This window comes from Labrus mixtus, chromosome 10 (genome assembly GCF_963584025.1).
Source record: "Labrus mixtus chromosome 10, fLabMix1.1, whole genome shotgun sequence".
Classification (NCBI taxonomy): Eukaryota; Metazoa; Chordata; class Actinopteri; order Labriformes; family Labridae; genus Labrus; species Labrus mixtus.
In genome coordinates this window covers 11,039,035-11,055,462 of record NC_083621.1, presented here as the reverse complement: position 1 = coordinate 11,055,462, position 16,428 = coordinate 11,039,035, and the positions used below count along the sequence as shown (strand labels likewise).

Below are 16,428 nucleotides of genomic sequence, written 5' to 3'. Positions count from 1 at the left end.
GACATATCACGAGCAGCCATACTAATACATGGCTGCTCCCTGACTGAAGGAGAGCAACTAGAGAGGTAAAACATGTTTTAGACAATGAATGGAATAATGGAGGTTATAATCATTATTTTATTCATAATTTGGGCTTGAATCATTTAATAGAAATTAGATGTACCCCAGGTGTATGGTCTGCACATATCATTCATTCTGAGAGGCAACGTGCTCCACTTGCATCATTTTAATGCTTACAAGCTCCGGCATAGGGGAAATTTAACCACAGGTATGTTTTATGGAAGCTGTATCTGCATTGTAACATCAGCTCGCATGGTGTCACTGCTTGTTGAAATGAAAGACTCTGGGTTTAACATCATCTACGTCACGTGAGTAGTTAGTTTTCGCGACAGAGAGCACTCGTGTTTAAGAGGACGACGGCTTCAAACGTGTGACTCGTTACCCTACATGTCTGTTATTTGAGGCAGCTGTTAATGTTGATTAAAATGCCGGTCCTTGTTTGGACCAACATTTAACATACCCAAATTCAGGATTTTTTGTTTTTTTGTTTTTTTCAAAATCCGAAAATGGCACGACGTGGATGCAGCGCGTGGTTGGAGCGCCTGGTCGTTGTCATTGTTACCTTGGATCTTACTTTAAATGTTGCTTCGGCACAGCTACGATACACTATTGCTGAAGAGACCAAGGTGGGTTCTGTTGTTGGGAATGTCGCAAAAGATTTAGGGCTGGACAGCACTGCTTTGAATGCCAGAGGCTTTCGCATCGTTTCTGGATCTACGGACCCGTTGTTTCATCTCAACAATCATGGCATCTTACACGTTAACCGAAAAATTGACCGAGAGGAGGTGTGTGAACAGATCAGCAGCTGCATTGTTAACATAAAGACTGTTCTGGAGAATCCGTTAGAGGTGCATTATGTCGCTATTGAGATTTTGGATGTAAACGATCACTCCCCCACCTTCCCCGAAAACGAGACTCAATTACAGATTTCAGAATCTGCTTTACCTGGGGCGCGATTTCAGCTACAAGGCGCCCACGATCCAGATAGTGATATGTATTCTATTCAACAGTATAGGCTCAGCCCAAATGAACACTTTCGTCTGGAGGTTAAAGATAGAGGAAAGAATGGGAAAATTCCTGTATTGTATTTGCATAAACCACTGGACAAAGAAACTTCAAGAAGTCATAGATTAATGTTGACAGCAGTTGATGGAGGAAAGCCTGCTAAATCTGGAAGCATGGCAATTATAGTTAATGTTTTGGATGTAAATGACAATATGCCAGTTTTTGCCAAAGACTCCTACTCTGCAATGCTGAAAGAAAATTCACCGTTAGGCACAACTATCATGCAAGTAAATGCAACCGATTTAGATGATGGTTTAAATGGCGAGGTGGTTTATTCGTTTGGCGATAATGTGAATAATAAATTACGCAAACTTTTTGAAGTTGACCCCAATACTGGTACAATTCGTGTTAAAGGACAGATAGATTTTGAAGCAAATGACAGGTACGAAATTGATATCAAAGCTTCTGATAAAGGGCAAGTCGCCCTGGAAACAGAAAAAAGTGTTGTAATAACTATAGTGGATCTGAATGATAACGCACCTGACATTGAGGTGACGTCTTTTTCCAAAGCAATTCCTGAGGATTCCAAACCTGGAACGACAGTAGCCTTGATAAGTGTGCAGGACAGGGATTCAGGTGTAAATGGAAAGGTGATCTGTTATATAAGTGAGGATGTACCTTTTACATTAACACCTTCTTTACAAGACAATATGTACTCTATAGTCACTAAATCTCTACTTGACAGAGAGCAACAGTCAACGTATGATGTGACCATAATTGCAAAAGATGGTGGTGAACAACCTTTGTCATCTCAGAGGACAATTAGTGTGTCTGTATCAGATGTGAATGACAACAGTCCAGAGTTTTCAACAAGTCCATATACCTTTTATGTTGTTGAGAACAATGTAGCAGGAGCATCTTTGTTTTCAGTGAGTGCTCATGATTGTGATGAGGCTGACAATTCTTTAATATCATATAACATTGTCAGAAATGGGGATGAGCACAAATCATTTACATCATTTCTTAACATTAACTCAGAAAATGGAGACATCACTGCGTTGAAAAGTTTTGACTTTGAAACAGTGAAAACGTTCCAGTTCCAAGTTGTGGCCACAGATTCTGGAACTCCGTCACTAAGCAGCAACGTCACAGTGAACGTGTTCATTCTGGATCAGAACGACAACGCTCCAGTCATCCTGTATCCAGTCAGCTCCAACGGTTCTGCTGAAGGTGTGGAGGAGATTCCCCGCAATGTGAACGCAGCACACTTGGTGACTAAAGTCAGAGCCTATGACGCTGATATAGGATATAACGGCTGGTTACTGTTTTCACTGCAGGAAGTGACAGAGCACAGTCTCTTTGCTTTGGACCGCTATACAGGACAGATCAGAACACTTCGCTCATTCACAGAGACAGACGAGGCTGAGCAGAAACTGGTCATACTGGTCAAAGACAATGGCAACGTTTCCCTCTCTGCAACAGCTACTGTCATTGTCAAAGTTGTGGAGCCCAAAGAGGCTTTTGCTGCTTCTGATGTTAAAAGTGCAACAAACGATGATGAGGAGAGTAATGTCACTTTTTATCTCATGATAACTTTGGCCTCAGTTTCAGCACTTTTTCTCATCAGCATCATCGTGCTCATTGCAATGCAGTGCTCCAAATCCACAGACTACACTTCCAAATATCTACAAGAGACTAATTATGACGGGACACTGTGTCACAGCATCCAGTACAGATCTGGAGAGAAACGCTACATGTTAGTGGGACCCAGAATGAGTATAGGATCTACTATAGTCCCGGGCAGCCATGCCAACACACTAGTGCTCCCTGACAGGAGGAGGACGTCTACAGAGGTAAGAAAGGTGACTTCATTACAAGGCAGTTTTTGGAATAATACTTGTGAACTGAATTTTGAAAAAACAAACCAAAGATACTTATGCCTTCATTAAAGACTAAAATTAAATTGCCAAAAATGACTTCAACACCTACTTAGTGAAGGTGGAAAAAAATGCAGATATAAAATCCATCTTTGGGGGAGTTTAAGAGGTTGTCTGCCAAGTTCATTAGTTGTTATAGATGATTGTAAGTTGGGTTCCTCACTGTTCACTTATAACACATTTGACGGCAGTTAGAATATTGTCTGTGTTATTCACTCTGCGTTGTCCCTATTTAAAAGTCATCTCAGAAAATGAAACAACCTTGTTGCTGAGACAAAAGCTTCTTTTCACAAAGTATTTCCTAAGATCCTGGTCATGTGAGCAACTGCATATTGTCCTTTGTCTAATATAATGCCCTTACAGAGTCAAAATATCAAAATAGTCAATAAGAAAAACAAATGTTGTTGTCTATTATTTGTGAGTATTTGAAATGTGTCTTTGGATATAAAGAGGGTGTTTTTGCATGATGTTACCATCTTCAATGGTTGTTTCATGTGAAAAGAGTAAGTGACCGACTGACTGAGTTACTTGAGGTCTGTGCTTGCTGATGTAGTCGAGGTGATTCAGTGGGCCATGAATGGCTGCAGCTACAACAGACATGGGGAGAGAGAGCCTGCGGGTAGTGTGCAGTGAATCACAATATAAAGCCTGTCAGGTGCAGGGGCTGGAGCACTTTGCTTCAGCAGGGATCTGCACTCAATTCACGCCTGCAAAGCAACAACAAAAAATATTTGACTATTTATCATTTAATTAGCTTTTTGTGCTTTGGATTACACACTACTTGGCAGCAGAGCGTATGCAATTTGGGTTTCATTTATACATACTATAGCTTCTGGTGCAGATGATCTCTTTTGACTGAGAAAAATAGGTCAATCTTTATCATGTATGGAGGTCTGCATGCTGGGCTTCTGATTCTCTGTTTTACACTGTGTGTTGCCCATAGCAACCCACGAGGAGATCCACCTCTCTGAGTCTACTGGTTTTCACAGACTAGCATACACCCAATGCTCTTAGCAACAGCAGCGGAAGTGGATGAAGGAGGCAAGCGGGGAGGGAGGGAAGGATAGAGAGCAGGAGAGGAGGGGGAGGGGATGAGGCTTTTGTATGGTTCACCCATAAACATCACACAATGTTTAATGAAAATGGGTTTATTTAAATAGAAACACATGGATTATGTCAGTGAAATCTCGATTGTAATTCGGGCAACAGATGGTGCAGATAAAGATGTAATAGTAAAGGCAGGAATTGTTGAGCTTCTAATTAGACATTTTACAACATGGAGATAATCTTTTCTATCAAACAACTGGGTCAACCTTAGATTTGCTACCTAGAAAATGGCTGTCGAAAAAAATGTGTTTTTTAAACTGTCATTAAATTTGTCTTTGCAGAAAGCCAGCAGCATGTTTGGCCACAGTGAGCGGTATGTGAATAAAACAGTTAGTCGCAGTGGAGTGTGAAACACAGAGAGGGAATAGATCAGTACAGCCAGAGTAAGGCAGCAGCTCAGTTTCTAGAGGGGCTGAACGCACTTTCTACTTTTATTCAGTGCTTCATATACAGTCAAAACTGCCCTTATGCATTTGTATGCATATTTTATGTGCACATGTTTGTGTGTGAGAAAAAGCATCATGTGTTCTGTAGCGCAGCAGCAGTGCTAAGCTGTGCCTGGACAGCAGATGCCCAGGGAATATTTATTGATGTGATTAAAAATGAGTGCATCACACATTAAACCTAAAAAGTGCTGGGTTGTCTCTGGCTACACTGTGACAAATGTGCACTGCTGCACTTTTTTTTGTACTTTGCAAGAGAATTTTGAGAAGAGAGAAATATTGGATGAGAGAAGAGCAGGGGGTGGACTGTCAGTAAGGTCATGAGCTGCATACAGAAAGCAAGCACATGAGAAGAATGAACACATTGTGTTTTATCATGCACATTTTCTTGATGCAGTCAAAATCAAATGTATGTTGGTTTTCAACTGCATTTTATAATGCACCTGCTACCTAAAGAATCAATGTATTTATAGTGTGTGTTGTTCGCTTCCCTGTGACTTTCATTTCAAACATTCCTGTGCAACAGGACACTGTTAACCAGATGCAGCCTAACACTGTGTATTCCTTGTATATTTCCCTTCTGTGTACTCTCTTTGGTGGGGGTGTGGCTGCTTGCTTCAATGGCTTTGTCTGTCTGCTTGGCTGGCTCAGCAGATCAGTGCAATTGTGTTTGCATGCTGAGTGTCTGCACAGAAAATCATTTACAGTGCAATGACCGTGGTATTTTGTATGTTGTCTTTGTTAAGAGGGTGAGAGCATTTTCCCTGTTTAACTGTATTCAGTGTCATCAGAAGAGAGGGTAAAAGGACAAATTAGGAGGAGGAGACAGATGTGGCAGAAAGACCTGGATGTACTGTCAATTCAGCGGTTTAGGGAAATCAGTCTTAAAATATTCGGCTGCTCATTTAAATTAGAATTAAACTTCCACTATTTTTTTTTCCCACTTTCCCCTCTTTCCAACTTGTTCTGCCTCTCCAACCCATCTTTGTTGTTTTTCTAAGATACAGCATTATAAATGTGATTTTACAAGATTCTGTTCTTTGCAGTACGCCTTGTTCTCTTCCAGCTCTGTTGCAGTTTTTGTTTCATACAGAAGACTGCTTTTAATTCCAACATGTTTTCAGCTCCCCTCTCTGCCTCTACACCATTTCTCTCCTCCTTCCTTTCCCTCCATATTGATATCACTGTGTGCCCCTCCCCCATCCTACTCTTGCCCTCCTTTTCCTACTTCCATGTGTCTGTCCTTCGTTTCCTCCTTCATATGCCACCATATTCTGTTTCATGTTCGTTTGCTGTCTGTCTAACTCTAGTCTATCTCCTCTCTTATTCTGCCACATGCTCTTTAGTTCGGCATTGCTGTGCCTGATGCCTGTAGGGTTGTTGCTGTGGATGCTGCATGTGCTGTTGTGTGTCAGTAGGGCACATTCTCCCTTATTGCTCCAGCTTTGTTGGAGGCTGGCGCCGCTCACATTGAGGTCAGCGGCAGTGATGGTAATCTAATTTACACACACAGTCGGGTACAACGAAAACAGCTACTATCTTTATCGTCACACTTCACACTGACGCTTTTGCTCATGTACGCACATGTAACACCACATTGCACATACTCACATACACCTAATCCGCCTTATTGAAAGGCACTTTCACAGAAAAAAGTGGGCTGAGAGAAAACAGCATAAGGAAAGCATGCTCCCCTTGGTTGTGTTATAGCTTGCAGAAACAAAGAAAAGACATCCACTGTGAGACAAATATATTAACTAAAGCCTTGTTCCAAAAATAATATGTCATATGTAACATGTCTGGACATGCATAAAGGGGTGAATAACTTTACCTATAGCTAATGGAAGCTCACCACCCATTAGTTAACTAGTCTACTCTTTCCTAGAACTATGTGAGGGCTTGCTCCCTACCAACTGCTAGTCTACTCTTTCCTAGTACTGGAGCTGTGTAAAATTACTCCGCTAACACCCTGTCGAGAAGGCAATACTTATATAACCGCCTAGCCCTAGGATTATCTGCCTTCATTTGGTCATTCATTTCTAGAATAATTAGATTCAAGTATAATCCTTGATTCAGGACCCTAAATTAGTCCCTGGAGGCTCGCACCCCCGGAGAGGGATTAACTGCAACTCTCCTCACTCGGATGCTAGGTGTGTATGAGGAAGTAAAAGTCAGTAGAAGTGTGCCGTGGTGTGTCTGCTCATGCTTACCTCCCGAGGTACACGTGGCGTCCTTAAGAGAGGCTCAGGTCTTTGTGGTGTGAGTGACCTCAGTCAGAAAATGGTTTCAAAACGTTTCAGAAAATGTATTGAAAAAACTTGAAAAGATATTCAAAATTCAAATACAAATCAGTAAAGGTAAAAATATAAAAATGTAAACAGTAAAAGTAAAATACAAATTCAAAAGTTTAAACCCGAGGGTGTGGACAGTTGAGGTTTTAAAAGATCTCGGTCTCAGAGACTAAGTCCCAAAACAGGGATTTAAAAGTCAGAGTGAAGTGGAGCCTTTAGTAAAAGTAAAAAAGAGCCCCGATTAGCTTTTCCACAGCATTTCTATAGCCAAACTGTCTCTTTTTTCTGTAAAACCTCAACAATGCAGATTCGCAGAAGCGTGATACATCCACAGGTGATAGCAAGTTCATATGTGGTTTTAGCTTGAAGACCGTGAACCGTGCAGATTTACAGAAGTGCTATACACCCACGAGTTCATATGTGGTTTTGCTCAAAGTATGGCACACTTATCCTGACCTCACAGGTGCATAGGCGCCGCAGATGTGTGCATGATTGACAGGATGTGTAAAAGCAAAGAAAGTAGTTATGACTATATGACATATGAATTAAATGACAAATGGATTAAATGATAAGAAAAGAAAAGAAAAGAACACAGATATAGTAAAAATCTCTGACATAACTTCTACTGCTGAGACAAACGTGTACAGACAAAATCTCCAAGACAAACAACTGACTAACCAGTGTCACTGAGTGGACACACCTGATGTGTAGTTGCATAGTTTTGCTGTTTATTGATGAACTTATCCGGACTAGCTTCAGTTTCTGCATCTTGCTGCTAATTCTATCTTGCTTACACTTTATAAAACAAATGTGTTACTGCCATAGCTAAAATGGTAATCTAAACCTTTTAGTTCTGTCTGTGAACTTATAACTTCTTATATGCTTTGCAAACATTAAGAGCCTGCATATTCTGTTTACCTGTCTGTTCTCTCTGCTCTTTCTTTGCTACATCAGACAAGTTGTTAAAAGCCACATACAGTATTGTTGGATTAATGATCACTGACATGAGCTCTCCCACTAGATTCTGCACTGTTTTACACTCTTTTTCCATCTTTGTTGCAGTGTCAATCAGAACAAAACAATCACAACCATCCAATCTGCCTAACAAGAACCATGCATGGTGTTTATAAATCTGCATTGGGGAGGCAGATAATTGGCCATTGATGTTCAAGTTCATCAGTTACAAACAGCTCTCTTATGACAGAACAGTACCTGAATATAGATCAGAGAAGTCTGACAGGCAGTGCAACAATCCTCAAAACAAAGTACCTCAACATTGACAATCAAAACTGTAGTTCTTGAGCAATGTATTTCCATTCTATCGCTTCTATCAACAAAGACCACTGGAAATAGCCACTGGCTATTGATTTTTGATCACCAGTTGACATGGTTGACTACAGATTAACTGTCCATACATAATTATAGATGCTGTTGTGGTTTGGTTGGCGGATAAAGGGAACTGGTATACAAGCTTTGGTTGTTGATTATTTTATTGATGTTGTTTTTAAAGAAAATGTAAGCAAATAGTTACTGTCTTAGGTAAAATTGTATTGTGTCACATGCACAGCAAGCTGTCCAGATGCTGCTGAATAGGTTTACCTTCCCCAAGTGTGTCGATGTGCTTATTACTGTGTGTGTGTGTGTGTGCGCGCGGGCGTGTGCGTGCGTGTCTGTGTGTGTGTCTGTGTGTGTGTAAGTGTAAGTGTGTGTGTGTCAGCTTTTCTCTTTGCTGAACAATCAGGTGATTTAGTGAAGGTGAAACAAGAGGTTGTTTTAGTGAACGTCAGCCAGCACAGGCACTGCTGCAGTGCAGCTTACAGAGTATTTATTTAACAAACTGTAAATATTTGTGTTAAGTGTTTTTAACAAAGTGGCAGAGAAGGGTTGGACTATATTTGTTACATGCGTTCTTAGTAAAAAAAAAAATCATGAATATAAATTGTCATTAAATATTTTCATTAAATATGGTGTGATGTTTATGGGCTGACTTTCCTTAGATTTCTACTTGATAAAGTCATTAAATTAAGTGTCAGCAAGAGATAACATACAGATGCACTACTTTTTCCCTCTGGTTTAACCAGAAACATTTAAATTAAGGAGCCAAAAATGTCATTGTGGGCTGCATGCACAGTTGTGGGCCAAGACTCCCTGGCACAGCTCCTTTTGCTCTTGTCATTTATCCTAGAACATGACGAGTATGGTGCAAAGCCATGTGTGGCTTTGATGTGAACTGGCCTGGGGTCGTCACTGCTCTTAAGTATATGGGTCAAACCTGGTTCATGCAGGTTTTATTTGTGCGTATATCCAGCAAACATTAACATTTTTTTTTTTATCATTGCAACAAGTAAGATAGACAACATAGTTGTGAAAATCTGAACAATTCTTTTATTGGTTACTATTCTCACTCTCACAGCCTCACTCTCTCTTTCATGCCTGGTGTTGTGTGAGTGGGTCTGACCCTTTCTCCTCTCCACCACTTGGTTATATAAGCCCTCAGTTTTATTACATCTCAGTCCATTGACTCATGGCTGTGCGGATGAGTCCTGTAGGTTGGACCCTGCTGCTCTCATTTTAGAATTTTCACAGAAGCTGCAACAAGGCACTGAGGCCTTTCTCCAGGGTGTGAGCCGGGTTAAATTCTATGAGCATTACCAACATTGCACTAATGAAAACCATTTGTGCAGACTGTCTTCATGTGTCATTTTAAATACATGATGGTTGATATAAGCGTAGCTCAGGGTTCTGCATAATGCTGATGTGCTTTCTTTCTTTTCATTTGAATGAACTGGTTTTAAATAATTTAACAGTTTTGATTCAATAACAGTGTCAAACAACATGTTGGCTTACCTATCTGCCTGTCTGATGTAATAACCACAGCTTGCTAGCTTCATTAGGTGCATTTAGCTCCATGCAATGTCTACATATGCACTATTTTCTTTCCTGAATCAACAGAGATCAGAACAGATGTAGGTCTGCACAGTTCCTGTTTGGCATCAGTGCTTATACAGCCACAACATCTGCTGCTGTGCTTAGGTCATCACTGCATGCTTGGAGGATTGAACTGACGGAGGGGTCAGGGGAACGATGCATGCAAGAGAGACAGCTATTAAGCTGAAGACGAGTATTTCCTCCCTGTTGCTAACCTCAAAGTGCTAAGTGACCAGAGAGTTGAGTTTATAAGACCGATTGTGATATGTTACAGAAAGAATTGTTTTGGGAAATCCAGAGTTAGCTGTTCCCACTTTGGCTACAGGCTTGGTAAGAGGATTGCCCTCTTACAGCACTTACAGGGGGGTAGATGGTTTGAAAGGCCACAATTGCCATTCACTTGTCCGATTAATACCGTATGTTGTATTTATTTCTGGCCATGCATAGATGGGATCAGATGTTGGCTATTAGAGGGATCCAGTTTCTAGCTGTTGGGTGTCTCTTACCCCTGTGGCTATCTGCCCCTGTCCAGGCCCCACTAAGCTTCTCTGTAATTGCTTAGCCTTCTTTGTTGTATATACTTTATTTATTTATTTTTTGCTGTAAAAATGTTACCTTGGTTGGCCAGGAGTACAGACATTAAAATTGGATGCTATTTTGTGTCATTGTGTATGGATATGAGACCGTCTGGATTGTCAATCTTTATTCTATCTATTTATTCAGATGGATTTAACTACAGGGTACAAAGTGAGCATGTTGCAGCCTTTAGGTTAATAAAATCATGACTCCACATGTGGTGTTATTCATGTTCACTTTGGCTCAAGAGTTGTGCCACAATCTATCATGATTCTGAATCTATTGAGCTGCAAAGGTATTTTCAAAAATAGGCCTGATTATTAAAATATGTATTTATTTCCCTTAAAATGTTATGACTTTAAAGTTTTCACCTTATATAAGATTATTTTCGTCGGTATCAACTGACAAAAGTAATGTGTGTTCAGCTTATACATTTGGTGAATTAAAATGTATTGATCTGTGGGGTCTTTCAGGACTGCACACAGAGTCACTGCTATTTAAAAGCCAATGATCATTTTAGAGTACAGTACACATAGAAGGGGTTTTTTTTCACACAGATGAAAGCTATAGTGGAAATTTCAGTTTTTATCTTATTTCAGGGAAAGGGTTGAACGTCATTTGTCTCCTCCTGGTCATATTTTTGAGTGTGAACCATCGAGCTGTTCTGAACAGTGCATGACTCATCTCATCCCACATTCAGCTTTTCATTTTGTGAAGTTGGTCTGCTGTATTTATTTTTAGGTCAACCATCTGTCATATAAAAAAAATAAATCAGGAACTTTGGCCTTTCTGGCTAGTGCTAGTATTACTTTATTATGATATTTGGGAGATATGGCTGTGTGATGCCCTGCACCCACACTCATTTGAGTTGTTAATTTGTTGTTTACATGTATTTTGTTCTCTACATGTCCGTCCATGTTTCCCGCCATCTTATCTTGTTGTATCACCATATGAATAAAACAATGAGACATGGGTGTGGAAGATGAGTGTTAATGCTGTAAGCCTGACTCATATCCCACTCTCTCCACCCACCGACTCACTCTCTTCTCATCCCTCCCTCTTCCTCTGCCTTTGTTCTCGTTATCACTGCCCCTCTTTTCTATAGTGTGCATTCTGTCCAATCTTTACCTTTAATCGATTGTTTATTTCTTCCATCCATCTCTTTTTTCAGCTCCTCATTCCCAGTCTTACACAAAGAATCTCTTTCACACATTTTCTTTATCCATCTCCTCCTCCTCCTCCTCCTGCGCATCCTGATTTCCTCTGGCTGCTATTCTCTCGTATGCCCCCTCCTGTCTCTTAATGTTACTGCAGGCTGGATGTAAACGGTTGACACACCTTTTAAAGGCTGCTATTTCCCCGCACTCTAATTTTTCTCTTACTTTAGTCTGTTTTTCCTGGATTAGTTTCTGAATTACGTTAAATACATACCTTTGGTTGTTAGTCTTTATTCTATTATGCAACCACCGTTCTCCTCTATCCCTCTAAACACAGAGGCAGTCTCTCCTCTACACACTGCCTCCTCCTTCTGTAGAAGCTGGATCAGTGAGTCGAGCTGAGTAAGACAAAGCACCTTCCTCTTTCCTCACTGTGAATGCAGCAAAAGTAGGGAGATGGGACAAACTGCCAAACCTTAGCATGGCTCCCCAGTCTTAAGAATGTGATCCTATCCTCTGTCGTTGTGGGCTTTTGACTTACTGACCCTGACTGACTGGTTCAGCTGTTTGTTGTTTAACTGGCATGGTTGTAACAGTTGTACATGGCTACTTGAATTACAGTGTGAGGACTGTCAGACACACTGACAAGGCACAGTTTTAAGGTTCTATATTTTATAATGTTCTCAAAATAAGCTTTCAGTTTGTTATTTTGCCCATTTGTTCTTCCTTTAAATGTGTCAGCTCTTTTTACACTTAAGTTTTTCATATTTAAAAAATATATGAAAATAAAACAGCTTCAGTTTATGTGTCTACATTAAATTAAGTGTGTTAAGTAATAGCTGGTCTACATATTCACTTAAAGTGGCCCTTTTTTCTGTAACATTACTGCATATCGACATTTTCTTCTAATTCTGTATTCAGATAACCCCCCAAAAAAAATGTTTTGAAGGCAAGCTTGGTTTTTCAGGGTTGATATGGATGCAGGCTTTTTTTTTTTACTTTATAATCAGCTGAAAACATTTCAAGGAGGACATTTCAGTGAAAAGAGGTTGATTGTTTTGGCCATCATGTGTTGCAAAATTGCCTAAAACCTTGTGGATTTAATGTCATGCTCTTTAAACTTGCATAGTAAATCCATATTGCTATGCGGTACATGTTGTCAGTATTCTCAAGATGAAGTTCTTTCAGTTCCTGAAGTAAGTCACTTTTATTTTTGTATGGGAGCAAAATGTGTCATCAAGTTCACTACTAACAAGAGATCATTATTAAGAGTTTGTTGGTTTACTTTAGGGCGAAGAGGTTCCTGGTTTGAATCCCTGTTGGACAGGACCTCTCTGTGTGGAGTTTGCATGTTGTCCCTGTGCATGCTTGGGTGCTCTCCTGGTACTCCGGCTTCCTCCCACGGTCCAAAGCCTGTTAGGTTAATTGGTGACTCTACTTTCCCCCGTAGTTGTGAATTAGAGTGTGGCTGGTTGTCTGTCTATGTCTGGCCTGTGATTGCCTGGCAACCAGTCCAGGGTATAACCCCCCTCTTGCCCAATGACAGCTGGGATCGGCTCCAGCCCCCTGCAACCCTGAACAGAAAAAGCGGTAGAGATAATGGATGGATGGTTTACTTAATGAAAATAAGTAGTTCCTCATGACAGACTCAAGTATATACCTATTTGCAATTTTCTACTTTATAGCCAAGGAAGTCTCTTCTCATTGATGTTTTTCTTTCTGGGGTTTTAATTTTTGGGCTGCTTTCTTCTCACAATTTTAAAAGATTGTTTGTAAAAGGTTGCTTTTTTTCATATTTTTATTTTTCCAGTATTTCAGAGTGAATGAGTTTTGTCAAACAAAGGACTGATTATCCATTCAGAGTATCTCTAGCATAACACTGGGACTGCATGATTAATGTTAGACATCACGAGTGCTTAATTTAACACTTGTTTTTCACAAACGTTTTACTTTGTGGATCGTTACATTCTTCAGCCGCTATTCATCATGTGTCTCCCTGAGCCTGTGTCACCTCAAAGCTTTTTATGTACAGTCTCACTGCATTGCTGTTTGTGTGTCACATCATATATTTCCATATTTTTAATGGATGATTAAGGTATCAGCAGGATTTAGAGAGATATAACAAGACCAGGTTTCCCATGTTACACTGAATATAATGAACTAAACCTTCATACACACAAAAACCAAACTGTCCACAGTAGAAATCGGGCTGAATAATCTCGGCATCAAATTAGAGATAATGAAGGGAGAGTCTGCTTAATATGAATAAAGGAGCAAAGCAGAGCAGAGACAACAAAGCCTTAAAAAAAACATGATACCAAAATAAAAAGTGGTTTGGTCTGCTTGTTTACAGAATACTGTAAATGGGGTCTTTGCGATAAGACTAACAATAATTGATCCCTAAGCCCTTGTTTACTCCCCAATGTTTGTCTTAATCCTGCCTCACTTTGCTTTGTCCTCTAACTGAGAACCAGAGAAGCAAACTGAGGGGATTGTGCTTCTTATGGAGCAAAGACATGTAAAGTATGAAGTGTATGAAGTATACGAAAGAAAAACCTCAGTGATTAGTAAAAAAAAAAAAATACCTACATTGTCATAACCCTTTTGTAACAATAACCTTGTGAAACAGATCATCTAGAGCTCCATAATGTATGGACAATAATTATTTGTGGTACCAAATGTACTGATAAAACACAAAAAATGTTTCTTCCTCCTTAAGGTGTTAGAAATAGGACATTCCTGTCAAATCCTTCTTTCCATTCTTACTCTGTATTCCCAACTGTCCTGGATTAAGGCTTCTGTAAAGTGTGTAAAGTCATAATTCTACTATGTTGCCCCTTTAATGCGATTAGGGGGAATCATCTTAATGATGCCATGAAGTGTAGCTTTTAAAAGAGAACAGCACAGACAGCAAGCAAGGATTCAACACAACCTATATTCCAGGGTATGCCCTTTTTTTCCACTCTCTATACTCTTATTGGTGCTGTGCGTTTGCCTTTTCAATATCTGTGTTAACGTTGTTAGATTCCCATGTGATTGTCAGCTCTCTCTTTCTTGTCTAATCCTTTAATTTTTTTTTTTTTTTTTGCCACCGCTTGGTGGTTTGTGATTGAGGATGCAGTTACATAATATGACATGTTGTGAATGAAAGAGTAACACTACAGTTGACATGGCTCTAAAGTATCATTATGGATTACTTTTAGCATTTAGTTGTTGTACCTTGTAAACTGGTCGCTAATCCATTCTCTCTCACTCTTTACACACACACACACACACTCACATTCAACAAACAAAATCAAGCTTTACTTGTATCCTTAGCATCCTCAACACATTATAGAAAAGTTCTGTAGCTAAACATGTTCGGGTTATGTCCATTAAGGTGTTTAGGTTGCTGGTGCTGATGAGAGTGGGAGATGTGTTTTGCTATTCTGGGAGAGCGACAGCAGCTGAGCCCAAGCTTAAATGATGGGTAGGCAAGTCATTATTTTATAAATAGTTATCTTCATTTTCTGTGGAAAGTGGAGCAACATCACATAACCACTTCAACCATTTCAAACATCAGATTCTCTGCAGGCCAGCACTCTCCTCCATTATTCAGACCTTTTTTTATATATATTTAAAGAAATGGGCCAAGCCCTAGTGCAGCAAGCCTGCACCTGCAATGCACTTCCATTGCACTGCATGACTGATAGGAAAGTAAAAATAGACATTACGCAAGTCTACAATGGTGGATATGGATATGATTAGCTGATGTATGGGAAATGTAAATGAGTGTGGATGAACTAGGCTCTTCAGTTGCTGTTATGGGTTTTTCTTTACTTAAATGATCCAAACAATATATCCAACTGCTATATAAAAGAAACTGTAAAGTCTGCATCATCTTCAAGGGTTGCTTGTGGAATTATCTCTCTGTCTTTCCCTCTTTGTTTTGATATCAAGGGGGACAAGAATGTGCAGGTACTGTTAGATACATTTACATCTCTTCTCCCATCTGGGGGAGTTGACATTTTAATTTCCGCAGGCAGAGACAATGTGTCGCAGACACCACAGCTGCTAGTGTATCTGTATCACTGATACATTTTTTGGAGTGTGTGAGCCTGCTAATCTAATATACAGCTTCATAGCATTGCCTGTCTCTGACATCAGATTGTGTGTCTCTGCACACTGCTATTGAGAGCATTGAAAAGGGTGAGGGAAAAAACTCCCCCTTGTGGTAAAAAAAGGGGAATGCCACTTATTTTTAGCTGTCTGTGTGTCAGTGCATTCAATTATTTAGCATGTTGCCACTCTCTGTGTGGTAGTATATTGACAAATATTATTGATTTTCTGTGACAGTATTGATACACAGATAGCGGGTTCTGTCCCATTTTATATTTTGATTAGTTCAGACTGTTACTGTGTGTGTGTGTGCATGTTTGTGAGTGAGAGATAGAGAGATAGAGAGAGAAAAAGGGTGATAAGGAGCGTCCTGGTGGTGTGTCCAAATGCTTTTACAAAAAGGCTTCATGTGTATAATGTGCATAGCAATTTAGTTTTATGTAACACATACATTTTTGTTTGCATGCCCTAGAAAACAATAGCCCTGTCTTTGGTGTATGAGCTCATAAGGAGGGGTGTGGAGGAGGTGGGGGGATTTAGGGTGGGGCACTGACAGACGCAGCATCTGCGTCACCATGGATACAAGAGGGGGGATAGTGAATCAATTGTGGGTGCTCCCTGTGAAAGCAGAGATATATGGAACACTGTCTCTAGGCATATTGTTTAGCCAATCAGAGTGTCCGCTACAGTCACATTGATTCTTGCTAACCAATCAGATTCCCATGCTACCTTTGCTGCTGCTAAACCTTGTTGTACATCCTGGTCTCTCTCTGCAAAGTAAACCATTAATGTTCCTCTTCTATCACAACCTGTTTGCTGGATACAA

At 40.0% G+C, this 16,428-nt stretch overlaps 1 protein-coding gene across 8 annotated transcripts in view; it reads left to right on the top strand.

The window, feature by feature from the left end:
- The window catches only part of LOC132981979 (protocadherin alpha-C2-like), a 173,709-nt gene that overhangs the window by 53,604 nt on the left and 103,677 nt on the right, over positions 1-16,428 (top strand). The window contains exon 1 of one of the 8 annotated variants that reach the window (XM_061048187.1): positions 567-2,918. The exons of the other annotated variants lie outside the window; for them this stretch is intronic. Coding sequence (XP_060904170.1) covers positions 567-2,918 — 2,352 coding nt within the window. Of the gene's footprint in view, positions 1-566; positions 2,919-16,428 lie in introns of those variants that run through there. 8 annotated transcript variants of the gene reach the window in all.